General features: G+C 37.6%; 2 protein-coding genes across 2 annotated transcripts in view; one reads left to right on the top strand and one right to left on the bottom strand.

Annotated features, from left to right (window-relative positions):
• Positions 1-4,521: 4,521 nt before the first annotated feature.
• Positions 4,522-17,046, top strand: mafk (MAF bZIP transcription factor K). Its single transcript, XM_005796783.3, has 3 exons — positions 4,522-4,912; positions 12,792-12,870; positions 12,955-17,046. Exons 1-3 carry the CDS (start codon positions 4,749-4,751, stop codon positions 13,387-13,389), a joined length of 678 nt encoding a protein of 225 aa, XP_005796840.2. The 5' UTR covers positions 4,522-4,748; the 3' UTR covers positions 13,390-17,046.
• tmem184a (transmembrane protein 184A) overlaps positions 13,436-19,256 on the bottom strand; it is a 23,538-nt gene continuing 17,717 nt past the window's right edge. The window contains exon 9 of the mRNA XM_005796782.3: positions 13,436-18,382. Within this exon, the coding sequence (XP_005796839.2) occupies positions 18,153-18,382 (230 nt within the window). The 3' untranslated portion in view covers positions 13,436-18,152. The remainder of the gene's footprint in view (positions 18,383-19,256) is intronic.

The raw sequence follows: 19,256 nt of genomic DNA, 5'->3' as shown, positions 1-19,256 counted from the left end.
GCATATCACAATATATTGAGAATTGAATCAGATATTCAATACAGAAATGACTATATTACTATATCTCACTATATTAACATCAGTGAGATAAGAGCCAAACTAGATCTAAACGTTTCTAAACTAAGCAAAAATACTTCACTATGTCAAAAGAGATCAAAATTATTTCAAAAAAAGTTTTCCATCTAAAAAACACCCAATACCTACAAATTCTTAACAGAGCTTTCACCTTCATGCATTACTCACAAAAAAGCCTCTGTTCTGGGAAAACAAAACCGAAGCATCAGAGCTCTTCTTTTCCTTCATGTTCATATTTATTCCCACCCTTGGTCAGTGGAAGTGATTTGTTAATTCCTCGGGGCTTACTCAGCTGTGACAAGACGCTTTAGTATGGAAAGATTTTCCCATCTTCCCACTGAAATGCGTAAATGAAGATTCCAATACCATAACCTTCTACTTTGTTAATTTAATACTTGTGATGAAGCAGAACCTTGTAGCACTGAAATCAATCCACAAAGGCTTCTCCAGTTGCTGCTTTTGCCACCACGGCTACTGTAACCCCACCATGTTCCTTTCCATGCAGCTCTGTACTGCCAGCTGGTTACGTAAAGTGTTTTTATATGAAACACATTTTGGTGAAGTCAGTGGAATGTCTAATAAGTGCTCCAAATTAAATCTTGTGTCACTCTGGGAGTCTACAAGTGTGCAAAAAAACAATTCTTCGACTTGGATGACGTACGGCTCATGGTGCGCCAGAGGCAGCCTTCTGATGTGCCAAGTATTTTTTTAAGCATGCTGTGTCTGAGAAAACTTATTCAAAACTTACTTAAAAACATATTTTTACATTACGCATTTCATTTTCAATGCTTTAATCAGCTTAGAAATTCTTGCAAGTTAAACATTGGTCTTTTGCTTCAATCTAGTACCCTCAGAAGTAACAAGAAAAAAGAGTTCTTTACAACAGAGGGCCTCTTTCAACCAGATCAGATTTCTGCCTTCAACAATCTGAGTCAGAGAGAAAAAAGATTTGTGAGTCAGTGTTACTTCCTGTAATCCAAAACTGGCAGAAAGGAAAGCAGACCCCACAGATAGAGAAACCAGCAGGGGGAAAAAAAACAACAAAAGCAGGTAGATTCTGGAGCAGATTTTTTCAATGTGCATTACGTGTTGAACATATTTGTTTATTTTGTCCCATTATTGTGCTTACTCCAGCAAGACAGTGTTCAATTGAAAGAGCAGCTGGATATCTGACTGATGCAGAATTTCAGAAATGTTCCCACAGATGCTTGATCTTACCTCTTTCTGTGATGCGCTGACTCTGCGTGTTTCTTCAGATTCAGTCTATATGTTTCTCAAAATTTTCTCAGCTTTTTTTAATCGACATTAGATTTAAATATGACTTGACCACATCAGTCTAAACCTCTTTTCAGTTTATGTGAACTCATCTTTAGCCTGGGCTAATTTCATTTAAATAAATCTCATTCAAGTATTTATGTTCCAGGTTTAGTGTTTTTCCTCAGCAAATTTGGTGTATTTTACAATAAAATTTCATATTGGAGGGCCTATAATTGTTTATGATCCCATCAGATGCCATTTGACCCATACACTTTGAAATTCATGTTGTTTATTTTGATTTTATGTCATCTAATCTATGTTAAATCAGTATGTGGAAAATAATGCAATCTTATCTCCTCTTTGTTTCATCTAGATCGTATGCTATTTTCTTTGATCTCCTTCCTCCATTCCTCCACATATTCTGCTTGTCTGAGGTCTAGCTGTAAAGGTAACAAGGCAATTTCAAATCCCTCAGTGTCTCTAACAACACGTTAAAGCTTTTTCTAAGGGATGTATTAATTTCCAATCAATACTCTGTCTTCCTTGTGGAATAGAGGCAGAAAACCTCCAAAGGTAGAAGTTCATGAGGCTTTGATACTTAAACCGTGTCAAAATGACCACTTTTGATGCAAACGAGCAGCAGCAGCTCTGGTATACCCATGATTACTTTTGTCACTTGGCAATCATAAAAGTGAGTGCACAACAATTAGCTATGAAGTTCTCCAAGGCTCCATTATCAGGCCACTTTCATTCAATATCTATTATTCTCCCAGCTCAAATTATGGAATAATGCAACATATCTTACAATGGATGTGCTCACATTGTTATGAACTTTAACATCTACATAAAATTTATCGCTTTATCAGCATATTACCACTTCCAAAAATTGCGAGAAAATGTTTGTTTATCAAAACATGCATAAAGTTCCTATATATGAAGTTGATTCAGATTCCAAATCTAAATATTCGGAGTTGTTGTTCTTACGTTTAACTCTATGTTGAAAAAAAAAAAAAAAGCAGAGGTGGATTGGCTCTTCAACCCATGCATCTGCCTGACTGTTACATACAGGAAATGCTGCGGTGCTGCTTGTGGTTAATGAGGCGGTGATACAACCTGAGAAAACAAAAGACTGTTAGTCATCAGGTTCAAGAGCCATTTGACTGTTGCAATACACAAGCAATAATCAGACTCACCATCTTCAGCAAACAACTGATTCCATGTGTGATTTAGAGAAAGATACCATTCTTTGGAGTCATATAAGATAAACCGGGACAGTAACCATTAATGCTACAACCTGTCAGTATGGTGCAAAGACAGAGTAAATTAAAAGAAATCTGAGTCAGTTTCTCGAGAATGTGCCTTTGGATACTGGACAAACATTCCTTTGTGAGTTCAAAATCTCGTTGCTAATGAATAATTTCCTCTAATGTAAGTAATCTGGATAAAACAGAACATAATCACAGGTAAAAGACACGTATTTTGTTTCTATTTGTCTGAATAAATGCAATTACAAAATTCGATTCAGCAATTACTAATCAGGCATAAGTCAAGGAGTATCTAAAGGTTAAGATAACATCATGCATGTGACTGTGACGGATTTTTTTTCTGCATTTCCTCATTTGCTGCTAAACATAGTGTTGTAAAAAAAAAAATTAAGCATCACAGAGCAAACGAGTTACAATAATGAAACAGTGTTTGACCTAAAATGGTCAATGACAAATGAACACATACACACACACACCCACACACACGAGGACTCTACAGAATTGCAAGGTGTAAAGAGGTGATGCTTTACAATGTGCATAAATTATTTCACAAGTTTAAAGGATAAATATTTATACAAACAAAGTAATGTACAATTATTAGCGTTTATAAAGGGGGGATAATCCTTTCCTTTGTTAATTTTGACTGTGTCCCCCATAGACAGGCCAAATGTTGTTTGGGGCCCAGAGCAGAGTTCACTTCCAACTACACTCATCATAGGATAAAGGAAGTTTTAATGTTTAGTTCACGGGCAAACAAACCCTATTACTCACTGATCTACACCAACAAACAGTGACAGTGTGTTTATGAACTGTGCCCCCCCCCCAGCTGAGACACATGAAACACAAATGAATAAACTAGCATCAAATGTAGACATGTTATTGCAACTTTCAAATTCTAAAGGTGGTTTAATGTGCGATGTAAATCACTGGTGGTGCATTTGAGCATATTCATTGCAAGAAATTGTCATTTCATCACTTATGCTGCCATTCCCGTAAAAAAAATATATACACTTTTCAACTCCATTACCATTGCTAATCAATTAATTTGTCCTGGTAGCTATAAATTGTGGCAATGTATAGTTTAATTTAACTGTGTATTATTTTATTGAATATTCTTCATTTCACGTTACTTGCACTGATTGCTGTTTTGACCGAAGTTTGGACCATTTCAGTTTTTATTTTTTTAAATACATCTGTCTCCTGATCAAACTAAAATAAATCTAATGTGTAAAATATGCTTAGCAACGTCACATAACCTCTTTTCTCACTGCAGGTCATAAGCAAATAGAGAGAAAATTACTTTAAATTAATTGACACCTGGTTCATGTACATAGATTCTCCTATGGATGAAGGAACCATTTTGAAAGAGACAAAAGTCAGGAATGAAATGATCAACAGTCAAAAAGTATGAAAGCTCAAAGTTGCAACCTTGAGCTGTTGTGTAAATTCAAGTGGTCTTGGACCCCCTGGCCAGCAAGGTCCCATGTAGACGCAAAGTCTGCTTATAATTTGGGTGAGCTATATATAGGTGTTTAAAGTGTAAACAGTGTTTTTATTCTTCTTATTACCAGTGTCAAATAAATCCGATTGTTTTAAGCTGAAAAGCTGAACCGGCAAATCAATAAAAGCTTCGACCTTATATGGCTTAACATATTTAAGGTCAGTAGTTAATTACCCAAAAATAGCAGTGACGCCACATGCTGCAGTTAAAATAAGAGAAATCCTGTGACTTCTGGGCTACTACTCTGCATACTTTCCCCAGGAATGGAATGCTGCTGCTCCCAAAAGGCAGACAGAGGGGATGGGGAGGGGGGGCGTCGCTGTTTTCCCTCCGTTAAAGCACATTTTTGAATACCTTGTAGTTAAAACCTGGCCATGAAAGTGTCCACTCACAGAACAGGCGGCCCGTCTGGCGGCGAGAGCAACAAGTACAGCAGGTAAACAGCCAGAATGTCTCCGGGCAAACCGACTTTGATTTGTTTTGTAAAGTAAGCAAAAGCGGTTGCCAGCAGTATCTGTCTTCTATTTCTGGCCTCCCCCCGCCCCGGGCCCCCCTCTCTAGACTGACGTCAGCAGAAAGTTATTTTCATGAATGGAGGGGGCGGTCACGAGGAATAGGTGACGTGAGCGCTTGCGGAAGCAGAGCGTGGAATGTTGGTACATTGTTGTTGTTTTGTAGTTAATTCAGTACGAGGATACACCACTACCCTCCTGCCGCGTCTCGCCGACTGGGTCAACTCACTTCTCCGCTTGGATAGGAAACTTACTCCGCCACCTTTACGCATCCCAGTCTACACATATCCGCGTTCACAGAGGTATGGTTGTTGTTTCTTTTTCTTTTTTTTTTCTTTTTTTTTGCTCTTCTGAGATATGCTTTGACATTCTTCAGAAAATTGCTAAAATTTGTCACGCTGATGTATAGGCGCAGACACGCTGGTGTTTGGATTCACTGGGCGGTTAGGAAGCTTATTGGTAGTGGTTCTGGAACTTTATGTTGACTTTGTGGATTATTTGAGCCGAGAGGACACGTGTTGGTGCTGGAGAAAAAAATTAAAAAAAAAAAATAGTACACAGAAAGTGATTGCATTTGAAGTGAGAAAATTATCAGAACTGCTGAAGATGTTTTCCCTCTTTTTATTATTATTACTTTGCTAAATTAAAGCCATAAAAAATACTTAAATTTATTATCCTTAAGTTTTTTATAGTCAAATAATTTGTATGTCTGAAACCTATGAAATATTAAAATAGCTTATAAAAGCATTGCGTCAAAGCGGAACACTCACTTAAAAATGACAAGACCTTCGAATATCATTACAAATTAAAAACACACTTTTTAATTTTTTTTATAATAGTCGTGCTTTTCAATGAAAATATCGCCAGTGGGATCAAGTTTTTAAGAAAAAAGGAAGTGAAATAATCCAAGAATTTCCACCTGTCTCTGCTGAAACTATTGCCACGCACATTTTTCACGACCTTTTAGTTTGTTTCTAACACTCAGCCCTCTATAATAGGTTCCTACGATGCAAAATGCCAGCCTACCGTTTTTAACATCGGAATCAACACGTGGTCTGCATTGTAGACATGTGGGAGAAAGGGCAGCAGAGACCACCAGGGCTGACTAGTCCATTGCAGGAGGGAGGAGAGGAAGGAAGAGGCATATTTCCACAAACAATAAATCACTAAATGGAACAAGTGCCGTTATCTTATCACTTGTTTTATTACGATTTCTGGGGGATAGAAATCGTCATTTCTTGGGCCAAGATAAGGGAGACATCCTGTATGGGCCAATGACATAATGGCACATGAGTCTCATTACTTTTGCATTGTCTTCTGCATAACATTTTGGACTTGTGGTTGAGGTCCAGTGATTAATAAATGGAAAATATTTGTCTCTCAATGGTTTATTCCACTGAGATCTGCCACAGATTCGAAGCCAGGAGGATGTTCTGATTCATTCTTGTTTCTGGTGGGCGCCTTTCAGCCTGGAGGAGGGAGGGCGTAGCGTGTGTATTGCGCTGTCATAAGGTTAACATGTGGCTCAGTCACCAAAGTGATGATGTGTTTTTTTGGAGGGAGAACTTGCAACAGCTGACTCATTGTGCCACCAAAGCACTCGCGGAGAAGTCCCCCCATTTTGTCTGGTGATTGATGAAATCAGTGTCGCCAATTGCTCAGGCCATTGTGGTGAAATGTTGTGAAAGTGAAATATTTGTGGTCACTTATGGTATGATTCACATGGAACACGCTCACTGTGATGTGTTTTGCTCCTCTTACTGGAATAAAAGAAGTTTTGTTGATAATTACCTTTACACATCATATACTTTTAATACTGTTGGATGTGCAAAGTGGGGTATAAACAGGAAAAATAAGACATAATTGAATGAAGATGTGTTTTTCTTCCTGAAACAGTTCTCTCTGCCACCTAAAATTGCAAATAGGATTTTTTTTCTCTGCTTTTCCTCTTAAAGTCTTAAAAGGTTCCTTTCAACTCACAAGCTCATAATGTTTCAACAAAGCCGGTCTCAGGTTATTCAGGGGCCCAGGGGCTAATTTCCACCACTGCCCCATTAATGTCAAAGGGTATGGTAATACATCCAGCTCACAAGACCAAACACAGCATTGTTATTGTGAGAACAAGAATAGAATCTATGAATCCTATTTTTTTTATTATTCTTTTGCTTTCATAAACAAAAGTTTAAAAAAATCATGGGCCTTAACAAACAAATATTCAATTAGGGTAAAAAAAGAAAAGATTTAAAGAGTCTCTGGTTTATATTTTGCAATTCCTTTCTTTAAGGAATATCTGTTTGGTGTAGGATTTTCCAGTCTATGTTTAATGAGACTATTTTAGGTTTGATCTAGAGGTGATCAATGTGTTAATAGGAAACTTCAGTGCTGATAGCTAAACTATTGGCCAGCTCAGTATTCTTGCACTACTTATAAATTGTTCCTATGTTACTATGTTGTCACTCCTACGGTTTCATTTTTTCCAGAGCATCAAAAAATTGCCATTTAAATTATCGAAAGTTTAATTAGGCCTCATTAGTATTTATATTCATGTTAATAGCCAAAAAAATGAGGAATAACTTAAGCACTTTTTCCAAGTGGGCTTGAAAATAAAACTTTCAAACAGTTTTAAACAGTTAGGTCACGCTCAAAGCAGTCATCTTCATGTCCAGGCCAGAGATTTTATTGCACCTTCCTAATTTCTCATTTATGGCGAGCTTGTTTTTGTTTTGCTTTCAGAGTTTGCCACAGCTTGCTTTGAAGGTAACTAATGAGCCTGAACTAATACCTTAAAAGGAGAGTACAGATATATTTAAACAGAGTTTTATTGAACAGACATGAGCAGAGAGTTATGTACCAGCAGTACATAACTCTCTTTTATTTTGCTTAACTGATCAGATTTTCTTTAAAGGTCTAGCTAAGCAATGCTGGGCCAAAAGTAAAATAAACTTTTACCATCTTAAAAAAAAAAACCGGCAACCTCAAAAATGGCATAGCAGTTTCAGAGAATTACTATTATTTTATCAATCATTAAACAGCTGTCTTGTTTCACTGTTTCTTTATGGCAATAGCATTTTTTCCCAACTTGACCTGCGAAATATTCACTGCTATTTTAAATTATTTCCCCCAGCTACTGGGTGACCCTCAGAAGTCGCATGTGATGCTTATGCTGCGGGCTGGTCCTGGGTTTTATCTATTTTGAGGCATTCTTTTTTGAATGCATCAAATAGTGGCTTCTTACCGCTGTGGGGAGAATAAAAGGTGATAAGCAGGGCAAACAAATAATCCAAAGCATTCAAAGTGGTGGTCTTTAAAAGTTGCAGGAAAACCTCTCAACTATTCACTACAATTAATGTATGGAATCCTGCTGATGATCATTTTCTTGCTCACTCATATTTAATGTCAGTGTAAAAAAAAGTGAATAGAAGTGCGTGTTTCCTCCCTGCATTCCTAACATTTCTATCCCAGTGTCTGGGAGAATATCTTTTCCGTGAGTCCTCCTCCCTTTCCGCACAAAGGTTCCGGCTGATCGTAGCAACTATTTCCAAAGTTCTCTGTACTTTTCCTTCCTCTCTGTGAAACAACGGGATTTTCCAGGAAATGTCAGATCAGGAGGGTGTGATTCCCTGCCGCTGGCCGTCGCTTTTACCCGTAAACAGCATGACTCACCATGCAGTTATGCTCTCCGTTTCCTTTGCATAACATCCCACCAAATGTGCTGTGCTGGAGAAAGAGCAGAGTGCCATTCACGTCAGTCGGGAGTAAAAATCTCCTTGCATTCTTGATTAAGTGTGGGAAAAGCTTTCTTAGAAGAGTCTAGACGAATCTGTTTTCTGTTTACTTCAGACTTAAAAAAGAACAAAGACAAGTCAGCTCTTTTTTAGCTCCGGAGTATGAGCTCATAACTCTTTTGATAAGCTGTTTATTTTAGGAGGTGACTGGGCCCCACAGTATCATGCTGTAACCAAGATTTGGTAATAGTTGGTGTCACTGATCATGCGGAAAGGTTTACAGAACCTCTTTTTGAATCAAATTGTTTTGGATTCATTTGTTTTGTTTCTATTTGCCTTCTTGTGCTAATGTTAAGTGCAGGCTTTTTGGTGTCACAAGTCTGTTAGTGTCTCTTCCTTCTAATAAACTGAATACTTGAAACAAGTTATTTTAATTCACATAACCTTTTGTCTTCACTGACATTAGATCGGGTCGTTTTTATGTTTCAAAAAATGTCAGAATGATGAGAATTATTTTAGATTTGTTTTTATTATTATTTTATTTACTTCAAATTTGGAATTGAGATTTGCTAGTATACCTGTAAATAGTCTGGAAAGGCCCAGCTGATTATTTTATTGATCTATAAACTTCTTTTTAAATTATGTGAAATGATTACATGTCTATTTATGTATTTACATGGAAACCATCAAATGTACTGTTTCCTTGTATGTTCATTGAATTGGCAAAAGAATTATGAACCTTAATAAGTCTGGACCATCCCTTGGTACAATTTCCAGATGTTTGAAGGGCCCACGTTGTTCTATTCCAACAATTATATGAAGTTATAAGGATCTCTGTTTTGCACCTCAGAGATGAATGTGAAAATGTCGCATATTAACTAATCCTGCACAGTATATTGCTATGCTATTATGGAATACTGCAGTGACAGTAGATACAGGTTAGAATTTACCCTGTATTTTCCTGACACATTTCTTTCTTATCCTTCATCTCAATATCTCTAACCCCCTTGTGAACTTTAACATCTCAGTCACAAAAAAACACGTAGTGTGGGCATGAAAGGATGTTAAAGTTCATCCTACATGCTAAACATGTTATTGGGAGCATTATTTGCATGGAATGTAACATTCTTTAAAATACTGCAATCTGTTGCACTAACTGATATTGCGATGACTGTGAAACAATATGTTATGCAGCTCTGTCAACCTCATATTAAAAGCAAATGAAGATTCTGGCTGAAATTGGCTAGATCAGTTCATTATCCACAGAGTAGCAAGTCCTGTGCTGGATGATCTGAAAGAGCACTCAGAAGAAGAGGCCATAACTCCAAAAGTAGCACAAAAAAGTAAGACAGATTTCAGTTGCAAATACAGGAAGTATGGCCTTTTGATTCTCTGTTGAAATTAAAATTGAATATGTCTAAACTTCCAAAATTAAATAAATGAAAGAAATAATCTGCTAAGAAAATCGTGCTCTTTATTATGGCCTTTAGCAAACAGAAATGCTAGAATTCCAATGACAGGAAATGTTAGGCTGATTATTTGTCAGACATCTGTGGGACAAAGTTTTAGTTATACATTTAAAAGTTTAAAGACATCCACTAAGAATGTGCACAGCTCTCTCTAGTACTGCTGAGTAAAAGTTATCCTTAGCTATTAGTCACTAGACATGCTTCTGCAGAGATGAAACATAAGGAATCTGAGAGTTAAAAGTGGTCTGTATTGTTTATGTTTCCTTCCTCAAAGAGTGATGGTGAAGTGCTTACACATGTGCAAAGGCTGCGGATGATTTGTTTGGGCAAGCAGTGAATGTGAGACCCTTTTGAATTCCAGACATTTTGGAATTTTTGCAACCATTATGCTAAGAGTGGGGATATTGTGACTCCTATCCCATACACGAGTACATCACAAAACACATTTCAGAATACATGCTTTCTCTCTTCTGAGAAGATTTACCCCTATGCATGTGAGGGTTTGCACACTCAGGAATGCAATTTAGTTTTTAGTTGTTTAATTTTTTTTTTTACCCGCCATCTGCGGCTTAGCTTTGAGGAATTTACTCAGACTGTCTTATGGAAAACCTGATCTAAGAAGCCATGTTTTGTTTGTGTCTCATCTTTACGAGTGGATTTGGTTGTGTGACATAATTGCCACTTTCCCTCTGTGGAAACTTGATTATGAAAACCATACCGTAGTGCAAGTTGCAAAAAGAATAAGCACATGGCTGAAGAATTTCAGGGCAACAACTCGGCTTCTGGATTCTGGCCGGAGGCCGCTTTTGAAGAAGAGGAGGCCCTACACCACTTTTTCAAGACTTTCAAGACAACAAATGTAACAAGGGATCCCTTTTGACACAATACTACTCAAAATTGTCTTGTTATAGACTAACTTGTTTCAGGAAATACTTTATTTTATTTCTCCGTCAATATTTAAAGCTTCTGAAATATCAATAATGCAATGCTGTGTAAATGAGACATTAGACCAGATAGTTCTCAAAACTCTAAACAGATGTATACACACACATAGTTTAGCACCTTTCATGTATTTTGCTTCTGTTTATTTTCCTTTTAACTATTCTAAGGGAAGTTCTTGATGTTTCAGAGTAACGCGGTTGTTTTTCAGTTTCACTTCTCTGCAGTTTTCAACTGCATTCTATAAACTCCTGAATTAGCATAGACCTATTTATGGCCTAAAATGTGAAAACATGATAAATATCATGAAGTGAGCCCCCCAGCACCCGGAGCGCTTTTTCCAGTGAAAGCTACCTTTCAAAGTGCTGCAGACGATATTTGTTCTCTCTCTCTCTGAAGTATCACTTATCACATACTCTCCTAGATTTGTTTAGTTGGCAGAATTTTATGTCAGCAGTGTGAGCTAAAAATATCCACTAGAGTTAAATAAGGGCATGGAGCAGTTCAGGAAAGCCCAATGTAAGAGGATCCAACCGGAGAGAGACGGCCTTAAATCGATAGACTACATTGTCTCGCAACAAAAATACATCACTGACTGTAAAGGAAACTATTTCCCTGTGACATTCTCCCTCCTGGAATTTTCCACCGCTGTACTCCTCTGTAAAGTTCAGCATACCTGCAAATGTTAAACTGATGTGGGATGAAAGAGTGGAGCACTGCAGCTTGACTGTAGACCCACAGACATCATATTAAAAGATTAAACACTCTGCAAAAGATGAGATACAAGCTAACTGGTAAAATTAAGAGACATATCACAGAAGCTAAGTTTAAGAGAGTATTATGATCAAATTTAAGCAAGTTTGAATTTTTTGTTAACACTATCTAAGGGCCATACTGTGGTTATGAATGAGAGTTGTTTACCCTTTTGCTGACCATGTGACTCATGCTCCCACGCCCATTCACAGGGCGTTTCCATGGTAGCTGTGGAGCATGGAACAGTGAACTCCCAGTCAGGCTGGTCTGCAGGTTCTGAAATGGAGCCTTGGGGGGATGTGTGCCACACTTGCTCAGTTTTTTCTCCCCTTTTCTTTTTCTTGTTCTTTGGTCATAAGAGCAGCCTGAGAAACCTATTCCGCTGTATAATAAGTGCCAAGGGGCCTTAAAAAAACAGCTCTGGCAGACACACTGAAAGTTTAAATCTTTAAAGAGTTCTGTGAAAGAAAAACCTGGTGGGGCTTAGCTGTTTTATTTCTGCTTGTTCTAATGAACAAGTTTGGCTCACATCACTCTTAACAGAAAAGACAAAACGCTGTCAAAAACTGAGGTTTAACGTGGAGGCTTGCTGCCATCTGCTGGCATGTGTAGCCAAGCTACTGTCAAAATTATTACGTTAAAAATATATATAATACACTAAGGAGACCTGGTCTTCAGTAAAGCTTATAGTGAGATTGGGGCATTTGTCAGTCTTTATTCAATAAAGTGAAATTACCAAACTTTAATTAACCTAGCTTATGCATACATGGCAACCAGTTTATAAACATACAAGATTTTACATGAACAAGTGTTGCTTTTAGCCAATGTGATGGATTTTGCTGATAAAGAACAATTAAAGCTCTTTAGACTTGTATAGGTGTTATATTAGAATTTTATAGTTATATAAAATCAGATATATAAATGAATAAGCTTTATTTCCAACAGTATTTCCTCATCTATCCAAATAATTGTATGTTGTTCAGATATTTAGCAATAGTCTTGCTCAGTATTCTAAAACAAATGGCATCAAAAAATGGTGGTTATGACCATTCATTGACAACTTTCATTATTGGGAGTGAGATGTGTCTGGGAAGAGTGAGAAATGAAAAGAAAATCTAGATTCTCAGTCCAAATGAATCAGATTTGACAACTCTGAAAATTGTCCTTCTTTGACAAAAGTGGAACGGGTAGCTGGTACTGATAGGGTTAACTAAATGTGTTGCCAATCACCTTTAACATGTTGCTCTCCAGGTAGTTGAAGTTAAATAGTCTGTTTTTATCCGTTTCATTTTCAGTGCAACTACTGTGAGGTTCTGGTCAGTTTTCTGCATGCAGGGAATGACGACTCATTTCAAGACAAGCAAAGCTTTAAGGGTAAGCCTCATGAATTTAAGACATTTTTTACGAAATTGCTTTTGCATGTGGAGTTGTTCTTTACTCACGTCCTCCCTCCGACAGGTCAAGAAGGAGACGGGCGAGAATGCCCCGGCGCTTAGCGACGATGAGTTGGTGGCCATGTCAGTGCGGGAGCTAAACCAGCATCTGCGTGGACTGACGAAGGAAGATGTCGTCCGGCTGAAGCAGCGGCGACGGACCCTGAAGAACCGAGGCTATGCAGCCAGCTGTCGCATCAAGCGTGTCACCCAGAAGGAAGAGCTGGAGAGACAAAAGACAGAGTTGCAGCAGGAGGTGGACAAGCTGGCCAGAGAGAATGCCAGCATGAGGTTGGAGCTGGATGCACTGCGAGCTAAGTACGAGGCCTTGCAGTGTTTCGCCAGGACTGTAACCCGGGGGCCAATTTCACCCGGCAAAGTGGCCACCACCAGCGTCATCACCATTGTCAAGTCCGCTCACCACAACACCAGCCCCACCCCATTCTCAGCTCCCTCTTAGTGCTGATAGGACTGGACTTTCCATTCTTTTGCCTGATCTTTGCTGGCTCTGACGCATCCTGTACCCAGTCATCCTGTACTGAGAGGATCCTCAGTAGTTTGTTAGACTCAAGGATTGGGTGCCAAGCTCTGTCACGTAATGCTGCATTCACAGTTCTGTCTCCATTCGCCTGCCTCTTACACAGTCTATACTGTCTGCACACTGTTCACAACCCCATCCGACCCCCAGCACCGGCAGGGTATTGGGCCTCTGTGACCCTACCTCTGTGACTGATGGTAGAGATTCATTACAGTCTGTCTTACTGGTGTAATACTTGATGCTGCAGAACATAAAATACAAATGATTTGACTTTATGGGAGTATAGTTATTTGCTATTTGTGTAAATTTACATAAAAACTGTACATTTTGAAGCTGTTGCCTTAAAGATCTATAAGTAATCTACAGCTAACATGCAGCTCAGCACAATAAGGTGTTAAATTTCCCAGGATTAAAGTCTAGAAGTTTCTCAAGAGTTTCCAGTGATATAAGAGATGGATGAAACTGAAGTTTTCTCAGATTTTAATTTGTTCTTGAGCTTGTTTAGCTTATGCTAATCCATAAAAGAAGCTGTTAAGGGGAAAACTGACAACCATATATTTGTGCTTCATGTTTTGGAAACCTTAGTGTCGGTAACAGTAATTGGAAAGCATTGCCAAATCTAGAGGATGTCTCCTCCATGTTTGCTTCAATTATGAAACATACCTAAAGGTTCTGATTTGTTCGCCATTTTAGATTATTTTGTTAAAAAGGTTAAAAGGTATTAAAGACATTGTAAAGTTTGTTTGGGAAGTGTTGGGTGTAATTCTGATGGCTATTTTATGGCCCCCTGACTTTTTTTGGTAGTATTAACAGATTTTAAGCCTTTTCGCAACTCAACTTACAACTAACTTTTTACATTTGAATGTGCTTAGAAAGCAGATTGAGCTAAATTTGCATGTAATAATAGAGTTTACTTTATTATAGCACTTATAACTGTAACGATACAGTATAAAGTAAATTACAAGATGCAACAATGTACCAGAAATTATTCTTGTATTTACTGGGGCTTTAATGTGTGATGATAATGTGATGGGAATATTTAGTGAAAGTCTAAAGTTAGCAAGGATGGTAAACTTTGCTGCACTTGCAATGTTTGGTGGGTAATCCATATTGGATATAGTGATAATGAAAGTAGTCCTTACAAAAATCAACTTTCTTCCTGTATATTACAGATTAAAGGTGACAAATCCTCAGCTAGTTATGTTGTCACTTACGTTGATAAACTCCGTCCAGACATATAAAAAAAAAAATCATTCCTACCGCTGGGTCACAAGAAGTGCTGCTGCCGCCGGTGTTGGTATTTTTTTATTTTTTACAATCAGTAGCTATTTACTTTGCATTTGACACACTCTTCTACAAGAGAAACTCCTGACGCCTGTCTTCATAAAAAACATATATTAAATGCAGTAAATGCCTTTCTCTCTACGAACATCTTGCATTATTTAAATATAAAGATGACTTGAAAACAAGCTGTTCCTACAGAGGATCCATTCCTAAATTGGAGTCAATGCAATAGAGACTGCTCATGTCAGGATTTTTTCTTGTGTAAGAAGACATGACTGTTCTTCCCCTGTTCAAAAGCTGCAAAGAACAGAATGGGGAACTATGCTGCTGTACAACCTGCTGTGATTTTATTTTGTTTAAGCAGGGGCATTGCTGTGTTCTTACTCCTTGAATTTTCACCCAGTTCTTTTATGTCCTTTGTTCTTTTTCTGATATCAGTTTTATACAATACACATACAAAATACGTAAATATATATATGTATATTACTTATTTTTCTGTCTTTCACTATACTGGGAGTGGTGTGTCTGTGTAATCACACTCACTGAAGTTAGTGACATTGATGCTGACCGTTTTCAAATTGTACTCACATTTACGAGACAACTGTGTTTATAACTTAAAACTTTTATGTATTTATGCTCGACAATTAACTGCTTAAGGTTACATTTAGATGGCTCATATTCTGCAGCCTTGCAAACAGTGAAAATTGCAGATAAGTCAAATAAAAGCTCATTTAAAACTATTGGTAATGTACCATTGTTAGAGAGATGTGAAATGGACCTCACTAGAATGTGATCAAACAATAAACCAAATTATAGAGTCCTTCAGTGCAAATTTTAAAGCACACATTTACGTTCCCAGAGACAAGTGTTGTGAAAACTTGGAAAATGAAACTGCATCGTCAGAGAGTCTTTAAACTTTCAGGTTTAACATTTCTTAAGAGTTTTTCTAAGTTTTATGTGTAAACCTGGTGCAGACCCCACGGGTTTTAAAGTGTACTCCATGATGGTAATGCTTTTAGTGCTTTATGTATTCAGCACTGTTAACCCAGACCTGTTAATGTGATGGTGTGTTTCAGTCCTAAAGCCAAAACCAATATTGTTCTGTTTGCATAGGTCAATTTTTACATATTCATGACAAATAAATTGCAAAGCATTATGCTGACCTCTAGTGGTAAATCTTCAAAACTATTTATACACACTTGAACACTGAATCTGAGACTGGGGTGATTGATTTTGAGCACACCTTAATATTATACGTCTTGTGTCCTATTTTCCCACGTAAAATCAAAAATGCCTTAGTCAAATAAGAGACAAACCTTTCTCTGAATCACAGTGATTGTGAATTAAATACACAATCACTGTATCCAGGCCAAGATACATGATGGTCTTTTCTTTTATGCAAATCAGTAGAAAAAGTTTTTCCATTTAAATTGAACGGATGTAAGACAAAAATCTAGAAGGATTTATTTGTGAGACGAGGCACAGCTATCTTCCTGCCATAGATGTTTACTGAACTTAGTCCAGACATTTTTCTTTCCTCTTACAGATTGTGAATATATTTGGCAACATCCAGAAGTTAAGTTACCTTCCGCCCAATACTTTTATATGAATTGTACATATATATAGAAATATAAATAAAACTTGGATTTTGATGAAAATGTAAGAACTTTTATAGATTTTTTTTTAACATGTCTGATTAAATAAGCTTTTAACACCAGCTTTGCCAGTCTACAAGCTACTGTTTAAATTCAGCCATGTAGAGAATATGCTAGAATACAGAAAGGATGACAAAAATCAAATATGGTTTTAGTAACTGCAGCAAATTAGATTGAAAAATAAGAGTTTTTTGTAGTCTCACAGCAAAGATTTCAGGCCAACTAGTTGCCATCAATGCTAACCTTGAACGAGGACAGTAAATGGTAGCATAACAGTTATTTACCCTTTAAACTTGTCAGTCTGCTCACATGTTTTGTATTTATTTCATTGATTTGTGTAATTGTATAAAAGAAGAACAGCTAAATTATTTTTATTTTGCATTTATTTACATGTTTTCTCAATGAACTACCCTTGTGTACAAATAAAACATTTTTTTCTGCCCTGATAGAAAAGAAAATATGGTCAATTATTCGTTTTAATAGTATTGTTGTGTTTTTATACCTCGAAATAAAATTTTCCTCATCAAAATGTTCAGTTTTTGTTGCATTAAAGTTTTAAAAAAGTCAAATTTAAAGCTAATTTAGAACTACTTTGTACATTTATAATAATAAATGCCTTCCCAGAAAAACAAAAAAAAAACACATACACATTGGCACAAGTTAAAAAAATAACTTAACAAAAAAAGTCCCTGAAAAGCTATACTTACATATAGAGGTTTAACCATAAAAATTGAGAATAAAAAGTAAAGTGTATAAATGTTCAATAACTGAAATGGCCTGAACTTTTCACAATAAATAGAATAAAATGTTTACAATTACATATTTGTACACAGACCATACTGAGCAGTAAAATTAACACTAATCAGCTTGTGAACACATTTCATGACCCTTGCAAGATGGGATAACATGAGCATCGAAATGAAATCATAAAAGCTACACAAAAAATAGTCACAATAGAGAATATTCTTTAAGAAAAAAAAAATTACTTAATCTGGCTATCTATTTGGGCTACTCTTTAGCATGCTGAGAAAATTAATGAGATGATCCAACTTCCCTCTTTGTAGACAACAGGTTTATGTAATTTGTGCCTGCTATGGTGGATACAAAGGATAATGAAGTGCAGTTCGAATTGCCTGCTCCAAAACTAATACGTCATTGAAAAAAAGCCTTTCATTCGTCAGGAAACCATGCTGAGGAATGCTCAGCAAATACTTCAAACAAGCAGATGTGAGTAACGGTCCATGAAGTGCCATTCTCAGTCATTGCCGGCTTCCCCTGCCTCCCACCTGGAGTCACATATTAATCATCTGCTCTTTGAAACTGACATGATTCAGATGGAACACACTTCAGACAGCCAGAGAGGCTGCAATGGCGAGATGGCACAGACGGAGTCGGCATCGGGGGACGCAGCTGAAAATCCGGCAGCTTGATTTAAGGGAAGCGCGTGGCTCCTGACTCGTGTGATGAAGTGAAGATGACATGTCATTTTCTAGATTACCGCAGCAAGATGGAGACAGATCAGTTCTCGACACATTCAGCGACGAAATTTAAAACTTAAAATTTCATGCACATCCTCTGATTAAAATCATCATTATAAAAGCAGGTAGTCCTGTCTAAGTACTTGCGAAAATAAACCGCTTGTGTTCAACCCAGTTCTGCGAGTAATGCAACACAGCTTTTTCCCCAGGGGGTCAGAGGTAAAGGTGGAAAGGGCACCAACACCTGGGTCTCTTGCTGGAAAAATGCCTAGAACTCATCATCTGATGTAATCAGCATGATTTTGTCGGACTTGCGAGAGCTCTTGTTGCCCGTGGCCACTTTTCCATTAGTGCTGGGCTGGCTGACCTCCTGTGTGGATTGCTGAGTGTACTGCTGATACGCTGGCGAGAAGTTGTGGATGGCGTCCTGAACCATGTCGCCTGGGTTTATGGTTTCCTTTAAGCCGCTCGAGATGCTCTGCATTGGGGGAAGATTCTCTGCAGAAACAAAACAATAAATAAAGTATTTTTTTAATGTACAAAACTGTGCTGTTACTTTTGCATGGCATAAATAACAGTGAAGGTAAGGTAGGTGAAAAAAAGCAAGAAGCTTGTCACTTATCTGGAATCAGAAATATTATGGTAATTATATCATTATATCACATTTAATGTGTTTGTTACAATCTTTTGTTTTTTTGCCTTTTCTTGTTTTATTATCTGGGTTGTTCCTCTTTATCCTCTTAATCTGTGCTTTTCTCTGTCGCCACATTTCTTCTGTGTCCTTTACCAAGAACGCTCTGAAAACTGAAGCTTGATGTCCTAATGTGCGGTCACTGGCCATCTCAGGCCCCGGGGCTGCTTGTTCCTGATCTGTGACTGATGGTCCATCCAGCCTTCAGAGCATTTGCTGGTCTCTGCGGCCCATTCTTTCCAAACTGTCATGCCCAATGTTCATCTCTGCTTTGAGACATCCTATATTCATTATCATGCCAGCCCACTCAGCTGTAATATAACTGACAATTAGCAGTGACAGTAATAATGACTTGTTCATAGGATTAAAACAGTAATCCTTATGAGAACAATGTGCACCTTCAAAAGCGTTTCCATAATTACTACCTTGAATGCTAGATATTTTTCCCTTTATTTTATCCTCCGTCAGTCTCCTACGTACCATGCCTCACTTTCATGCACCGTTTTGTTGTACCCGGTTTGGACGGTAATTTGCTTTATCTCTCTTTTCTTTTCCACCTCCCAGCTCCCCTCAGGCTCCTAGTATGTGAGCCAGTTTCTTCTGAAGGTTTACTCTGGTTAAATATATTTAAAAACGGTGCTTTCCCTTACGAATGTCTATAGAGCATATCTAAACCAATGT

Source organism: Xiphophorus maculatus, chromosome 16, assembly GCF_002775205.1.
Source record: "Xiphophorus maculatus strain JP 163 A chromosome 16, X_maculatus-5.0-male, whole genome shotgun sequence".
NCBI classification, from domain to species: Eukaryota; Metazoa; Chordata; class Actinopteri; order Cyprinodontiformes; family Poeciliidae; genus Xiphophorus; species Xiphophorus maculatus.
The sequence above is the reverse complement of the archived record's forward strand: the minus strand, read 5'-3'. Positions and strand labels throughout refer to the sequence as shown.